The 16,240-nt window shown below is 39.4% G+C and overlaps 4 protein-coding genes across 7 annotated transcripts in view; 3 read left to right on the top strand and 1 right to left on the bottom strand.

Moving 5' to 3' along the window:
- The window catches only part of LOC108104338 (flotillin-2), a 105,644-nt gene that overhangs the window by 3,535 nt on the left and 85,869 nt on the right, over positions 1-16,240 (bottom strand). For 2 of the 4 annotated variants that reach the window (XM_017210326.2, XM_017210327.2), the window contains exons 3-5: positions 7,735-7,922; positions 6,386-6,424; positions 5,203-5,311 (exon numbers count right to left, since the gene is read on the bottom strand). In XM_017210326.2, the coding sequence (XP_017065815.1) occupies positions 5,203-5,311; positions 6,386-6,424; positions 7,735-7,922 (336 nt within the window). Of the gene's footprint in view, positions 1-5,202; positions 5,342-6,385; positions 6,425-7,734; positions 7,923-16,240 lie in introns of all 4 variants that reach the window. The other 2 variants (XM_041817859.1, XM_041817860.1) reach the window with 2 other exon arrangements.
- On the top strand, positions 3,239-4,991 carry LOC108104339. Its single transcript, XM_017210332.2, has one exon. The coding sequence runs from the start codon at positions 3,414-3,416 to the stop codon at positions 4,533-4,535; it is 1,122 nt and encodes a 373-aa protein (XP_017065821.1). The 5' UTR covers positions 3,239-3,413; the 3' UTR covers positions 4,536-4,991.
- On the top strand, positions 8,562-13,311 carry LOC108104331 (glucose dehydrogenase [FAD, quinone]). The gene is made up of 3 exons (XM_017210318.2): positions 8,562-9,161; positions 11,038-11,513; positions 11,573-13,311. The coding sequence occupies exons 2-3, from the start codon at positions 11,132-11,134 to the stop codon at positions 13,069-13,071; spliced, it is 1,881 nt and encodes a 626-aa protein (XP_017065807.1). The 5' UTR covers positions 8,562-9,161; positions 11,038-11,131; the 3' UTR covers positions 13,072-13,311.
- Positions 13,310-15,991, top strand: LOC108104327 (glucose dehydrogenase [FAD, quinone]). The gene has a single exon (XM_017210314.2). It carries the CDS (start codon positions 13,999-14,001, stop codon positions 15,931-15,933), a length of 1,935 nt encoding a protein of 644 aa, XP_017065803.1. The 5' UTR covers positions 13,310-13,998; the 3' UTR covers positions 15,934-15,991.

Genomic DNA, 16,240 nt, shown 5'->3' with positions numbered 1-16,240 from the left:
TTCCTATAAGCCAAGTCATTCACTACTTTAGTAAGCCAATCGATTACATAGGAAGCTCTGGCTAATCTTGAAAATAATGTATTCAAAGCACATAACACATTTTGCACTTATTACTTTTCATTTGAGGCATTAACAGACTTTAAAGTGTGTATATAACTTTTCATTTAAGGCATTATCAAATATGCAAAAATCGACTTGTCCCAACAGGGACCTGTTGCCTCGACAGGAAAGTATTTTGCCCATAACTCAGCCAATATTGATCCAAAATCGGAATTTAATAACTCGTTCAGCTTGTCTTCTTATCCATAGTAAATCTGCATTTACAGTTAAGAAAGTAAATGTTGTCATATTTAGCAAATTTTGATGACGGTAACCCTTATCGAAAATGGGAAATTTCGGGTTGTCCCGATTTTACCACCAAAATCACAGTATTTTGCCCATAACTAAGCCAAGAATAGTCCGAATATGGAATGAAATACCTCGTTGAGTTTGTTTTCTAGTTGTTAGCTGCACAAAACAGTCACCGTTTTAGCTGTGCGTCTTGTTTTGACAAAGTTAGAGCTAAGAAACGGCAACAAAAGCGGAATCTCTGCTGCCATAAGACGTATACTTGATTTTGGGCCCAAAAAAATCAGTTTTTTGGCCATAGCACAGCCATAAATGGTCCAAATGAGGAATGTAATACCTCGTAAAGCTCGTAACTTGATTGCTATGATTCCCAATTGGTTTGCATTCAAATCTGGGAAACTTCATTTTTGGGCCATTTTTGAAAATTTTGATGATGGTACCCCTTATCAAAAATGCGAAATTTGGGTCAAAATTGACTTTCCCAAAATCGAAAAACGAGTGATAGGGGTGGTTAGTGTCGGTCGTTAGCTGCACGAAACAGTCGTTCTTTTGGCTGTGCGTCTTGTTTTGGCCGAGCTAGAGCTAACACACCGCAACAAATATTGCATTTTCTTTTTTAACCTTTAAACCCTCCTCTTAGGTCTGTACTTGTGAAATATTTTAAGATTTTCCAGGATTTATTTCAGTAATTCTTTAATAATAATTAGTCTTTTTTAATAAGTTACCTTGAAGAATTTATTCAAAACATTAACTGCCTAAACATAGGGATATATATTAGCTTAATCTGAAGGAAACCCAACCTATTTGCCACTTCTATGAGTTACCATTTGGACTCTCCTTATTTTTCCCTTAAAAGTATCCAATTTTTTTCCTAGCTAAGCTATTAATGGTCCAATCTGAAGGAAAATTATTGAACAAAATAAACATCCTTGATAACCTTATCTTTAAGCGCGTTAAAAAAAAAACTACAACTTCTTTATTCACTCTTTAAATTGTAAGTCAAATTTATTGTTTTCTATAAAGTTTCTAATATTTCACAGATATTTTCTACTACCTTCTAAAGACATTGTCTATTGACATCATTTATAGTACCGGCCATTTTCTCGTGTTTCCATGCTCTTAGATATTCACCGGGACTCGAACCCAGACCGACGGCGCCTTAACATTTTGGGGACATCTTTGCCCCCAGCGCTACCGTCGGCGGCGATGAAACAGTTTTCAAATGTTAAATATAAACTACACCTACTTCGATTAGTCAAAGTATGTCGGCAACAGCCTACTTAGGTTCTTGTCCTTAGCATTACATTTTTCAAATGACAGGATGTACATCGGTTAGTTTTAGCTTAGTTTTCAAAACTTATGTCAGCTTGAATAGCTCAGGGGGTAGAGCATTGAAACTCCCAAGTACAGCGGCTCAAATCCCAATGCAGAAATAAGTAATTTTCTTTTTTTACCTTTTTGTATACCCGATACCTGTTTTTTCCAATTAAAACTCAGTAATATTACCATAGCAAAGCCTAAAATGGTCGAAATATGGAATTTTCTTTGCGCTTGGTTTTGGATGACAATGAGAACCAATGAGAACTTTGTCATTTATGGCTAAAAGGGTCTACAGTGGAAGGCGTTTGAATGGTAATTGGTAACTTGGTGACTCAAAATATTCCTAAGTAATCTGCACCATAAAGAAAATCTTCTTAATTTTCACTTTTTATAGCCCATATGAAGCTTAATCTGTAGAAAACCCAAAATATTTCCGACGTCCATGGGTTACCAGCTAAGGCTTAATTAATGACAACAAATAATCCAGGAAAATAGGCTTTCCCCATGCCCAAAACTTGGAAACTTGGAAAATATTAAACATTATCACAAATTCTTATGAAGAAAAATGTAAAATTAATTTAAATTTTAAAGTTTTCCAAACAATCAGTAAAATTGTAAATATTAACATTTAAAAAATTTAAAAATCAACCGAAAAAAGCTAACTGAATGTTAACTTTTGAATGTTAACGACTAGTTAACAATAAAATTAGGTAACTCAATGTTAGCCGAAATTTTGTGCACTCCGCGGCACTTGTAATTCCCAACTAGTTCTAGCAGAAATGTTGTGACTAGGGCGCTGTTGGCCGGTGAAAATTAGTCAAGTCACTTTTGTGTGTGTGTGTGTGTGTCTTCTAGTACAGTGCTTCCAAGTGCCTACAAGTGGTCCAGTGGTACCACCTATCATATTGGTGGTACCTGGACATGGCCTCCATGGAAGATGCAGTGCATAATGGATCCATGTGACTTTCGATGACGTGTGATGCTGGATATAGACGACGATGCCTTCTTTATCATGGATGGACTTCAGCAAGCCGGAAATCAAGGTAAGTGGCAAACTTTTTAAATTTTTACTGCATAAGCCGAGGGGCATATTTGGCCCATGATCCGCAGTTTTTGCAACGGCTTTCATGCTGTCAATACAATGAGGATCTGTTAAGAATAAGTTAAGTTAAGCTTGTCGGGCTAGGATCCCTGCCAGTTCCAGTCCATCGGCTATGGAGATCGGGTACTGCTCCGCTTTGGTTTTTCTCGTTTATGGACTGCTTCCAATTCGGGTTTACAGAGGAGCGCCCACACAGAGATAATAACAGGCTGTGATCACTCCCAGCTCCAGTCCATCAGCAGTAGAGATCAGAAACTCCTTCTCTCGTTTTTTGAAAGGCTGCAACTTTGGACTTATTGACCACCGACATGGAGTCCTGCTGTGAAGAGTCCCAGTCCCAGTCCATGAGCGCCATACAGATCTGGTACTGCTCAGTAAAACAAAATGAAAGTTAAAAACGTATAACCAAGTAGCCATAGATCTTAGTTTCAGTACACAAGTCAGTTTCGTAGCCTTAGAAAGTTCAGTATCATTTTCCACTTCGAACAAAACGCACACCTAAAAATCAGTACTCTCGATTCCGGAACAAGTTTCGATATTTAGTTTTTTCTTTATGTGAAAATAAACACAAACTATCCTTCGAGTTTATCCTATCAGCCAGTTAATTTAGTTTCTTTCTATATATATTTAGAAACCCACAAAGATGTCGGCGCTCCGGCGGTCACATGGCGGCGGTCGCGATTTCCTTCAAGAAAACAAAATGAATGTCTCGCGAATGGAGACCAATGGTCGATGTCTAGCGGCGGCCAATGCCCGCCGTGTGCCCATGTGGCGTCCAGTGGTGCTTCACTATGCGGAGAAGTTGCGTCCCCATGGCTTGAACAACAATCAACGTCGTCCGCGCCAGCTGCACGGTGCTCATGAATCTTCTGAGCTGAGGAGTGGTCTAGCCTACCCGTATGGCTTCAGGAGCGATCAGCGGCGAAAGCAACCACCGAATCCGAGGGAAAGCCAGGAGGTGCGTAAGGAACAAGAGCGTCTGCAAGGCGGTTGGGAAGATCAGCAAAGGGCAGCGAAGAAGTGCTGCCATGGTTGTCACTGTCAGCGAGCTCAACAGGGTTACCAAACCGAGGCAGTGGCTCCCTATCAAGGAGAGGGTTACCCTAAGCAGGGTAACCAGAACGAGGCAGTGCCCTATAGCCAAGGTAACCAAATCGAATCGAATGCGATAATGACCAAACAGGGTGAAGGTGATCAAGCCGATCGCGTTTCGTTGTGTTCCCGTGTCTCCCGGGCATCTCGTCGATCCCAGGCAAGGCCTACTAGTCCTAAGGAGGGCGGCGATGTCGAGGCATCGTTGAGTGCCCGTAGCAAGGCCTCTGCCCAGACCCTCAAGTCAAAGAGATCGGTTTCCCAGGAAAGTACACGATCGAATGCTACCATCAAGTCCAACATAACAGTGGCATCAAAAAGTACTACAGCCTCAAAGAGAACCAATGCTAGTCGTAGATCCCAGTTAATGGAGGTAATGCCGCCACCAACACATTTGGAGGATCAAAAGCCCAAGGAGAAGGTACAGCAAGAACCGCCAAGCCCCTACGAAGGCTATACACCATTGACTCCCCAAGAGCGAGAAGCGGCTATCCAGGATGCCCACTTCAAGTATGGCAAGCTAGTGGAGGAATATAATCATCTGCCCGTTTCGGAGCCAACACTGCGGGTGCGTAATCGTAAAATTGCCATCGAAAGACAGCTGGATGAACTGGACTATACCATAAATATGTTCGATCAGGCCCATCTGGATATGTACTACAGAAAGGGATGATTTAGTTAATCGTTTCAACTAGTGTTGCACATTTCCAAATTGTTATTGTTATTGCCACGAATCATAATTAGAAACTGAAACTCAACGACATCAGTCGGATCGGAATCACATTCAAAATGAGAAACATTTGTTAAGAAACGGCAGAAAATTACATTACCAATAGCATGAAAATTCTAAACTAAACATTACAAAAACAAAAAAAAAACAAAAAAAAGAAAACAATACTTCTAGAGAACGGGAAGAAAACGAGAATAATAACTAAATACTTAGCTGAAAACGAAAAAACGTAACGAAAACGTAACGAAATACGCAATTTAAACTTATGACGAACATTACAAAATCTAAAAAATGACTTTAAACGTTAAATTATTAAAAATAGCAAAAAAAAAACACAATGTCTATATTACAAAACAAAATACAAAATAAAATGCAAAGCGACTTTTGATTTCCAATTAAGAACATTTTTGTTTTATTTTTAGCAGCAGATTTTTGTGTGCAGCACCCAAAAGTATGCAAAGTTCTAAGTAACTGCAGTCATGAATATCGCACCGTTTTAGATTAATAATTTAACTTAATTTTAAGGCAATAGAAAAGTGATTCTAGCCACTATCAGTAAATCAAAATTAAATTTGATTACACAAATTTAATTTAATTTTCTTTAACTCACCCAATATAGCTCTCAGATGTCCCTCGAGGGTCTGCAGGATCGTCTGCTTGATCTCCTTGACGCTCTTGCCCAGGAATTGCTCGCTGGCAGTGCCTAGAAGCTCGTCGGCCTGATGGTGGAAATAATAAACATTCATCATCTGTACGTGTGTGTGTGCCAGTGTGTATGTGTGTGTGTGTGTGTGAGTGTATGGGTGGGTGTGAGAGTGTAAAAGAGGGAAGTCACCAAGTCGTTGTGCATGTGTGTGAAGGCAATTTTGTAGATTCGTTTGATTGATTTTTTCCAGGTATATTTTTTTTTTATAATTAATAAATATATTTTTTTTGGTTTTTATTTTAAATAATAGTTTTACCCACACACACACGCACATGCACACATAGACAAGGCGACAGAAAGATATAAATATATATGTATATTTATAACGTATATATAGAGATATATATTATATATATAGAGAGAGCGATACATGGAGTATAACGGTAACAGCAGCAACCAGAGCAGTAACGGTAGCAGTAACAGTAGAGGAGCAGTATTTTTTGTTGGTATTTTTTTTTTGGAGTCGAACAATTTTGATTTAAATGATTTTTGTTGGTTGAATGCATGTGTTTGTTTTTTTTGTTAATTATAGTTGATTTCGTTTACAGTTACAGTTAGTTGCGGATTAGTTTGGTATTTTTTTTGGTATTTTTTTGATGAGTTGAACGTTGAACGATCGGTCGGCAGGGTTTTTTTTTAGTTTTTGGACGATGGTGAAAAGAAAGTAGAGAAAAAAGAGAGTAGAACACAGAGATCAACATGGTTTCAATTTTCGAATATAAATTTTCTTTGTATTATTATTATTATTATTATTATTTTGCAGAATGAACTTTTTTCTTTCTCCTTCTTCTTCCTCCTCAGCTTCTGATGATGATGATGATTGAATGACTTTGATAAAAAGTAAAATGCAAAACGTAAAAAACATAACAAACTATAGGCCATAAAGCACATGCATTTAGAAATATTTTGTTAAAAAAGAAATGGATCATGATGCCTTTTCGCTAAGTGTAGGTGGTGTGGATGCGTGTGTGTGTGTGTGTGTGGGTGTGAGGGTGCTTGATTAAAAAAAAAAGTTGAACAAAAACCCCAAAAACAAGACTCGAAACCAAAATGTTAAATCAAATAAATGCATAAATAATAAACATACCTCGTCGTTATTATAATCGTTATTCTTATACGAAGATGACTGCAAAATCGAATGGAAATAAATTAAGTAATAGAACATAATTTTGAGTTAGGCATAGAGGCCTTTAGCATATATCGATCATAATTGCGACTAAAACTGGAAGGTGAAGTGCATTTATCTTTTTTTTTTTGGGTGCTGCATTCACTGATTTTTCGTGATTAGACAAGTGGTTTTTCGTATGATTATAAAGACAGTGAGTAATATTTTATGGTTCATTTTTCAGAGTTAACCAAAAAGTAACATAAATATATATCATTTTGTTTAAATTTTCATTAAAATTTGAAAATCAAATGTTAAGACAGACATTACACATTGAAAAGATTACAGGTTATATAGATGATTTGAAGATCAACAGAAAAAAAATCAAAAATTGACAAATGAGTAGAAAATCAATTAATTAAGTTATATAGAATGATTTAAAGACAAAACATATTCAAATGATGTGAGTGATTGATCTGGAAATCCAATTAGAAATCATACATGATACTGTCCGGGTTTACGGATCTGTAAGTCTGAAAAGTCAAGTTAAGTTTACGAGGTTTTCAGTCCTTAGAAGATTCCAACAAGAAATTTCAACCTAATATTAGGAAATAAAATAATATAAAAAAGAGGGCATAACAAAGGCAAAAATTTCTAACAATTTTCAAAAAAGACAACAAAAGATATTTAAAAAATCTAAAACAATTTTTGTAATATTAAAATAAGTGCCGAAAAAACTCACAAAAACACCTAAAAAAGTACCGAAAAAAAATGAAAGGGGACAAAACAGGCTGGTGGGTGTACAATGAGCTCTAGGTGATTCTCTATATCTAAACCTAAAACTAGATCTACGTGAAGAAGATCGCCGGGATGGATGATCGCAACTTACTTGGCGGTGGTCAGATTGAGAGCACTTGCTAGGCTAAATATGCATTCGATGGGGAATGGAGTTGGATTACTTGGGGGAAATCGGTCGGGAAATGTACAAAACAAAGAGCCAAACATTTGATTAAGTTAAGTTTTCGATAATTTATCGTTTATATAGAAAAAAGATTAAAAAAAAAACAAATATGGTGCAGGCAGGATTATAACAACTGTCTACATATTCGGCACACTACTGATTGGCTAAGAAGAATATCGGGCGAAAACCAACAGATCTTGCATACGAAAATCAAAAAACAAACTCGGGCAAGCTTCAATCAAGCTTCAATCACTTCAATCGCTCAGATTTTTCGGGGTGCAGAAGAGAAAAAGGGTGGCCAGTTTACCCACAAACTAGCAGAGAATTTTTAGTTCTATATATATATCTATATAGCTGGCTGGGATCGTACCTTCATGATCTTGCACTGAGCCACACCAGTGACCGTTAGTGGTACACCCTGGGAGGTCTCCACATTCTCGCACATCGGATTCAGGGTCATCACATTGAGGGACAAACGCTGCACATCGGTAACCAGCCACCATGCCCACGCCCAGCCGCCAACAATGGTACGCTTCTTGGTCGAGCCACAGCAGCCACCTGGAAAAGAAGGAAAGATGAAGGTTAGTAAAGATATTATATAGTAGATATATAATCTAATTTAGTTTTAGTTCAAGTTGCTGAAAGTCTTTCTTTTTTTCTTTTAAAATGACGCAGTTAGAGTTGTAAACAAATTCATGATTCATTTATAATCTTTTATAAACATTTTTTATTACCAGTTTTTGTACTTTTTAGCACCTTTTCTAGCTCTCTTTTTTGTTAATACTTTTTTTTTTCCCTAGTGTGAATTAAATTACAGGGCTCTTCGATTAATATGAGATAAGCCAAGTTATACAATAATAATTATAAAAAGTTCATAGGGTTTATAAGTTAGTGATTGCTAAAGTTTTTCCTATGACCCTTTAACTAAATTCTACAAACTAAAGCCAAACCCTGAAGTAATCATGACTTAGCATTTTTTCTTAACTTAAAGATAGTTTCTTACTATTTCTTAGTAACTCTTTGTTAAGTACATACTTAAATCTAACTTTTTCTTAGTTCCCAACCCCGTTTTAAGCTTCTTTAGTTAGTTAGCCAAGTGACGTCACAGACACAGTGACCTACAAAAAAGTGTTGTCAGCAGGCCGGGCATAGCTTTTGCCTTTTTGGCCAGTTGACCAAACAGTAAGAGTGAAAGCATTTCGCCGAAGCAGTGAGTGTTTGTTGGTATAAGTTAACGGACTACGTGCCGGCAAACACGTCACAAAGTCCAAAAGTCAAAGAGTCCATATCCATCTATATATATATATTTATCTATATATCAAGAGCCAAACAGGAAGCAATTGTCATTGTCAATTGTCATTGTCCAATGTCCAGTTAAACGAAACAAAACTAACGGACCAAAAAGCGGGGCAAAAAGGGCCCAACAAATCCAAACTCTCCAAAGAGCGAGAGAGAGAGAGAGAGATACTCCAAGCATGTGGAGTTGGGATAGAGTCAGACTTAGAGCAGCTGTGGAGAAAAGAGAGCCAACCATCTTTAGCGGTTTCTTTGGCATTTCTTTCATTTCAGTTACCAAGCGAACCTCAAAGCGAGAGGTCGTTTTTTTTTTCCAAGCTCCGCCGAAAAGGAACCAAAATCGCGGGCACGCATGCGCAAAGCGAATGAAAGAAAGAAAGACAGAAAGAAAGAAAGAGAAACAAACGAACGGAAAGAAAGTGCGCACCAAAAATAATAATATAAAAACAAACAAATCGCGCTAAGGAATTCGATTTCGAGAGTTCTTATTACTTTTCTCAAGTGAGTAGAAAGAAGAGAAAGAGAGAACAAAGAGAGAGAACAGAGAGCGAAACAAAAGTGTGCCAAGCGCAAAAATCATAAAAAAAGAAAGAAAAGAAATCAAAGTTAAACAACAAGAATCGAGGTTCCGAAAAAAAAGAATACGCAGAATTCTTCAACGCCTACGCATAAGCTTTCTCAATGAAAGTGATTCATGCCGCCTTTTTAAGTCCCAGGCATTTCTCTTTGCCAACTATTTCACATTTAATTAATATTTTTTTCGGTGTAGTTTTTGTTTTTGTTGTTTTTGTTTTTTGAATACCTTGAACTTGATCTGTGGGCACATTCAACTCTTACAACCTGTTTGCAACAACAACAACAACAACAAGTGCAGAGAGCAGGAACAACAACAAGTTTTGTAATTGCCAATGACTAAAAAACAACAACAACAACAATAACAACTCACACTAACAACATTGGTAACAGCCTCTGATGGTTACTAGACTTTGATTATGCAAAAGATTGGCAAGAGGAAATGCTTTTCTCTCTTAGCTTCTACTTAGTGTTAAGATCAAAAGAAAATACTACAGTAGAGCTTAGGAAAAAGGAAAACAGTTTGATGAGATTTAACAGTAGTTGAGATTATATATCAAAGATAAAGCTAGGTTCTTAAAGAACATCCATCTTTCTGGGCTCCAAAAATGCTTTAAAACTTTCGTAGATCTATTATAGCTAGCCAAAGCAATGTCCATCTTATGGAAGCCACACTGTATGTACGCAAACTGGTTGCAAGTGAGAGGAGTACGTGCGAGTGAATGTGTTAGGGCATGTGTGTGTTTGTGCAACACAATTGTTGCATGCCTCCCTCCATGAGCAGCAGTGAAAAGCAGTTGCTATCTGCGGCTCAGCTTTATTATTATTTATTGTTATTTTTTTTTTTTTTTTTGGCTGCCCAGTAAAGTTTTATAATAGACGAGGAGATTTCACTTTTATGCGGGCGGCCCCCTCAACCAAAGATGCCGCCGCCTCACATTTTCCACTCTCTTTAAGGCTAATCAAACACCTATTTTACATTCCAAGACACTGGGCTGCAGCACGTGACGCGAAAGATTTATGAAAGGCAGTTAATAAATATGTTAAATATGTTCATTGTTGTGGAGGGAAAATAGTTTTAAACGAGTTCGACAGCCAGCTAAAGTTTTAGTTTTAGGAAAAGCTCATTTATTTACTTAACTTAAGTCATTTATTTAGTTTAAAATGAAAAAGGTTTTGGTTTATTGGCCAAAGTAAAGTTTTAATAAAAGTTAAGTATTTCAAAAATCTACTTAATATAGAGAAAAGTATCTTAAATGATAAGTAATTACATTTCTACAAGATTAACTTATCATTTAAGATACTTTTCTTTGCCTTGAGCATATTTTTTAAACATTTTTCTGGAAGTTTATAGAAGCCAGTTTAAAGTTATTAACTGCTTTCAGTAAACTGTTACGTTTACTAATGCCAACATATGTAATTTCCAAACACCTTTTCAACCAAAGAACCTTTCCTTCCATAAAGAAACTATAGACTGTTTGCCTTAACCATTATCTCTCTGATTTATCAATCACGATTATCTCTGGGCTTGTAATATTTCACAGAGTTGAGGGAATCCAATCGAAAGACGCAGCCAAAATGTATGCATAACAAAATGCAAGTTACGAAATCGCCGCGATTCGTAGCTATAGCTTTAAGATCGTGATCGAAATATTGAATCGAATCGAGTATGAAAATCGCACCCTATAACCCGATTACATACGAAATGCCGCATGCCACTTTTCATGACATGTCCACTGGGCCCCCGCTTTTTATTCCCTAAAACCCACTTTTTTTTCCAAAATTAATTTCATTATCTTTCCAGACACGTCGCATCTAAAAATTGGTTGGTCGATCAGTGACCTATATAGATATATATACCTATATAGTTAAGACCCCAGCCGATCCCGACCTAGAAAATGAGTTCGGCGATCGTTGGAGCCGCCTCGGCCATAGGCGGAGCTGTGACGGCGGCCACCAGCAATAGTTGGTTCATCCCCATGCTGATGGCTGCAGTGGCCTATTTCCAGTATGAGGAGATCATCGATCCGGAATCCAAGCCCAGCGATGTGGGTGGCGATGATATTCTAGACCATTATGATTTTATAGTGATAGGGGCAGGATCAGCGGGTGCCGTGGTGGCCAATCGATTGACTGAGGTGGAAAATTGGAATGTACTTTTGCTAGAAGCCGGCGGCGATGAAACTGAACTCACGGATGTCCCACTGATGGCTGGCTATCTGCAACTCTCCAAGATCGACTGGCAATACAAGACGGAGCCATCCGGAACATCATGTTTGGGTGAGTAAGTGGGTTTTAGAGAAGTAACTTGTAAAACTAAAATGGTTAACCTTTTTTAGCCATGCAAGGAGGTCGCTGCAACTGGCCGAGGGGCAAGGTCCTTGGTGGAAGTTCTGTTCTCAACTACATGTTATATCTACGAGGATCCAAGCATGACTACGACAACTGGGAGGCAATGGGTAATCCGAGCTGGTCATATCGCGATGCCTTGTATTACTTTAAGAAATCAGAGGATAATACCAATCAGTATCTGGCCAATACACCGTATCATGCCACTGGCGGTTATCTGACAGTGGGAGAAGCTCCCTATCATACTCCCTTAGCAGCCAGTTTTGTGGAGGCTGGCGTTGAGATGGGCTATGAAAATCGTGACTTGAATGGTGAAAAGATGACGGGCTTTATGATTGCCCAGGGGACAACGCGACGTGGCTCACGTTGCTCAACGTCCAAGGCTTTCCTAAGACCCGCAAGATTACGTCCCAATCTGCATATCTCCATGAACTCACATGTAACTCGGATTATGATTGATCCCGTAACGAAATTAGCTTTTGGCGTGGAGTTTGTCAAAGATCAGAAACTCTATCATGTGAGGGCCACAAAGGAGGTGGTTCTATCTGGTGGATCAGTGAATAGTCCACAGTTACTGATGTTGAGCGGTGTGGGTCCACGCAAGGAGTTGGCCAAACACAGGATACCTCTAATCAAAGAGCTGAGTGTTGGTGAAAACCTACAGGATCACATTGGCCTGGGTGGTCTGACTTTCCTGGTGAATCAACCTGTTTCCATAGTGGAGAATCGCTTTCACACTATGTCAACTGTCCTGCAATATGCTGTTTTTGGCCAAGGACCTTTGACCATACTGGGCGGTGTTGAGGGTTTGGCCTATGTGAACACTAAGTATGCGAATAGCTCAATGGATTGGCCAGATATTGAGTTCCATTTTGTCTCCGGATCGACTAACTCTGACGGAGGATCACAATTACGTAAGGCTCATGGCCTAACAGAGGCCTTCTACAGAGCTGTCTTTGAACCGATTAACAATCGAGATGCCTGGAGCATAATACCCATGTTGCTGAGACCCCGCAGCGTGGGTAATATTCGCCTGAGAAGTGGTAATCCCTTTGATTATCCCTATATCTTTCCCAACTATCTAACAGATGACTTCGATATGAAAACGTTGATCGAAGGCGTTAAGATAGCAGTGGCATTATCACGAACGAAAGCCATGCAGAGATTTGGATCGAGAATATCGAGCATCCGTTGGCCGGGATGTGAACAAGTCCCGATCTTCACGGATGCCTTCTGGGAGTGTATGGTCAGGAGGTATACGTCAACGATCTATCATCCTGTGGGCACCTGCAAAATGGGTCCCTACTGGGACAAAGATGCAGTGGTGGACGCCAAACTGAGGGTCTACGGGATCCGAGGATTGCGCGTTATCGATGCCAGTATTATGCCCAAATTGGTGTCTGCCAATACGAACGCCCCGGTTATTATGATTGCCGAGAAGGGCAGCGATATGATCAAGGAGTTCTGGATCAAGAACACCATCGTCTGAGGGAAATCTTTCTTAGGGAAGATTAAAACTAGGTTTTTATTCATGTCTGATTTGTCTTCGTATTGAATGTGTGATTAAGGTGAATGTTTTAGTGGCTGAATTGAGTGTAATGTTTCTGTGAATGTTGTGTATATGTCTTAGGTATAGTTCTTCCCTTCCTTAAGCTCTCTCTCTCTTATTTAAAATGAAATCAAATTCGACTTGTCCCGCATCTTTCTTTTTTTTTTTTTTTGAACTAGTTTATAAGCAAGCCCTTGTATTTATTTTAATTTTATGTGAACGCAATAAACAAATGAAATTCAATCTATTAGTGGTCTCTGTTAAGTTGCTCTCCGAATCTAACCTTATCGATCAAAATGCAATAAAGATTAGGTTTATGTTCAAGCTCCATTTGATCTATCACCGCTAACATTAATTGACTTTCTTTATATCAAACACAAGTCGATAATGGTTACATTCGTGTTATCTTTTAGGAACACTCTTTAAGCTGATATCAAAAGTCTTTATTATCAATCAGATAATACAAGATCAAAGATTAAGAAAGAAGTACCTTTGCCTTATAATGACTTAAGAATATAATATTTACTCTTTTGGTAATCATATTGTATTTTTGAATCATTTAAACATCATTTAAACAGCTGTTTTTATTAAAAATGAACAACTTTTATGCTAGTACAGCGCCACCTGTTGCTCGGGGCCTGAAGCCGAAAGAGCTATAAATATAATATGGGCTTGAAATTTTATATGTTTACTTTCGGGTTTTTATGGCCAGCAAACAGAAAGCTGCCCGAAATATTAAATAAAAGCGAGCAGAGTAAATGTATAATTTCGTTGATATGGTTATCGTGCTCGACATTATTTTAATTGTGGCTAAAAAGTCGTACCGCCCGGATCGCTTATTTCATTAGTGTTAAAACGGCTGAAGAGATGGTCGATCAGCGCGTACTCGAACCGCGACCAGCAAAGACAACGACCATTATCTTAAGGGGACTTTTCTTAGTCCTCATCTTTGGAGCAACTTCCTCGGTGGCCCAGTTATTTTCAGTGGATAGCAGTGGCCTGGGCATTTCCCTAATGCAATCAGTGGCCATTGCCTTGAATGCATCCAGTCTCGCCTTGGCCAATAACACAGCCTGGCCATTGCAGTACGAACCAACGGAGGAGATCGAAAGCTATGACTATATAGTCGTAGGAGCAGGAAGTGCTGGCTCTATAGTGGCCAGTCGTTTGAGTGAACTATGTCAGGTGAAGGTTCTCCTGCTGGAGGAGGGACAAATACCACCACTGGAAAGCGAAATCTTTAGCCTAAGCGGTGCCCTGCATCATGATGAGAGATATATGTACTTGGAGGAGGCTGTGCCCAATCCGAAATGCTGCCAGGCGATGGCATCAACACATGGCTGCGTCTGGTGGCATGGCCGCATGATGGGTGGCGGTGGGGCCATCAATGGCAATATCTACATACCAGGCAGTCGGGAGAACTTCAGGCATTGGAATACAACTGGCTGGGATTGGACGCAGGTCCAGAAGTCCTACACTCGCTTGCAGCGTCGCCTGAATCTCTCCTATCTTCAAGCGAACGGTATAAACCTAAAGTTGGCTAACCTTATATATTCTGGTTCCTCGGAACTGGGTGTTCCCCGGATGAAACAACCCTTAATAGCTGGTTCTACTTTTGGTTACACCCATCATGTTCCAGTGACTATCAATCAAGGACGAAGAGCCAGCAGTGGTCGTTTGTATTTGGCCAATGACCAAGTGAATAGACGACCGAATCTAAAGGTGATACGAGGAGCTCAAGTTCAGAAGGTACTACTGAATCCAGAGGGAAACCAAGCCACTGGAGTGATTTATACCTTAAACGGGAAGGAGTATACAGCGCAGACCTCTGGGGAAGTTATCCTGAGTGCAGGAACCTTAAACTCCGCCAAGTTACTTTTACTTTCGGGCATTGGTCCGAAGGAAGACCTACAAAGCTGGGACATACCCGTTTATCAGGATCTGCCCGTAGGTCGAAATCTTCAAGATCATGGCATGATGCCATTGTTTCTGACCTTCAAATCCAACTGTGCTGTTAACAGCACACGAGATCCCACAGATGATCCCTATGCTCCTGTATCCGTAACCCAATATCTTCTGGAGAATCAGAAAGGTCCCCTGGCCAGTGGTTTCTATATGATGGGCTACATCAATTCCAGTTCACCCAGCTCGAGCCAAGGTGAACCCGATCTCCATGTGGTGGCCCATACACTTTTGCCCAAAGGCAGTACCGGTAGCTTTGGCTATTTGGGTTTTAGTCCTGACTTAATCCAGGCCCAGCAAGATGTCTTGGCTAAATGGGATGTCCTGCAGATCATGGGTTCCCTACTGAGACCTCTATCCCGCGGAAAGGTGACTCTACTTAGCAAGAACTCCACAGATCAAGCTAAAATCGAGAACCACTATGGCGAAGCTGTAGAGGATCAACAGACTCTTCTCCGCTATGTGAGATATGTCCAAAAGTTAACCAAAACCCGCTCTTTTCGGCGATGTGGCCTACAACTTTGGTTACCGCCCCTCGCTGAATGCGATATCTTAACCCCTGATTCCGATGATTACTGGCTGTGCTATATTCGTTACTTCTATGTGGGTGCCTGGCATTCGGTGGGCACTTGCCGCATGGCTTCTAGGCAGGATGATGGCGTTGTGGATGAAAGGTTAAGGGTTCATGGTGTCAAGGGTCTACGCGTGGTGGATGCCAGCATTATGCCGGAGTTACCAGCGGGTAATACGAATGGACCAGCCATGATGATTGGGGAGAAAGGTTCGCAAATGATTCTGGAGGATCGTGAGGGGGTTAATGAAGTGGTAAAGGAGTGCTAAGTTGTTTTTGATTTAATAAAATGATTTTTTTTGGTGTTTAATTATGGGAGAAAGTAAACTGTTTGTTGATTAAAGTCTTGAGTTATTCTTGGTTCTAACTAAACATAAATCTATCTATCTAAGAACCTATTAAATTTTGCTTTTAACCTTAAATCTTCTTTCTCTATATACCTTTCAATAATATTATTAAGTAGTAGAAGTAATATTTATAGTTTGCTTAGCTTAAAAACGAATTTGAAACTCCTCCTTGAAAGTAAAAAAGTGTTTACATGGGCAAAGCCTTTTTAATTGCCTTTTTAAGACTAAG

This window comes from Drosophila eugracilis, unplaced genomic scaffold (genome assembly GCF_018153835.1).
Source record: "Drosophila eugracilis isolate 14026-0451.02 unplaced genomic scaffold, ASM1815383v1 contig_1985, whole genome shotgun sequence".
NCBI classification, from domain to species: domain Eukaryota; kingdom Metazoa; phylum Arthropoda; class Insecta; order Diptera; family Drosophilidae; genus Drosophila; species Drosophila eugracilis.
This window is presented reverse-complemented; position numbering and strand designations above follow the sequence as displayed.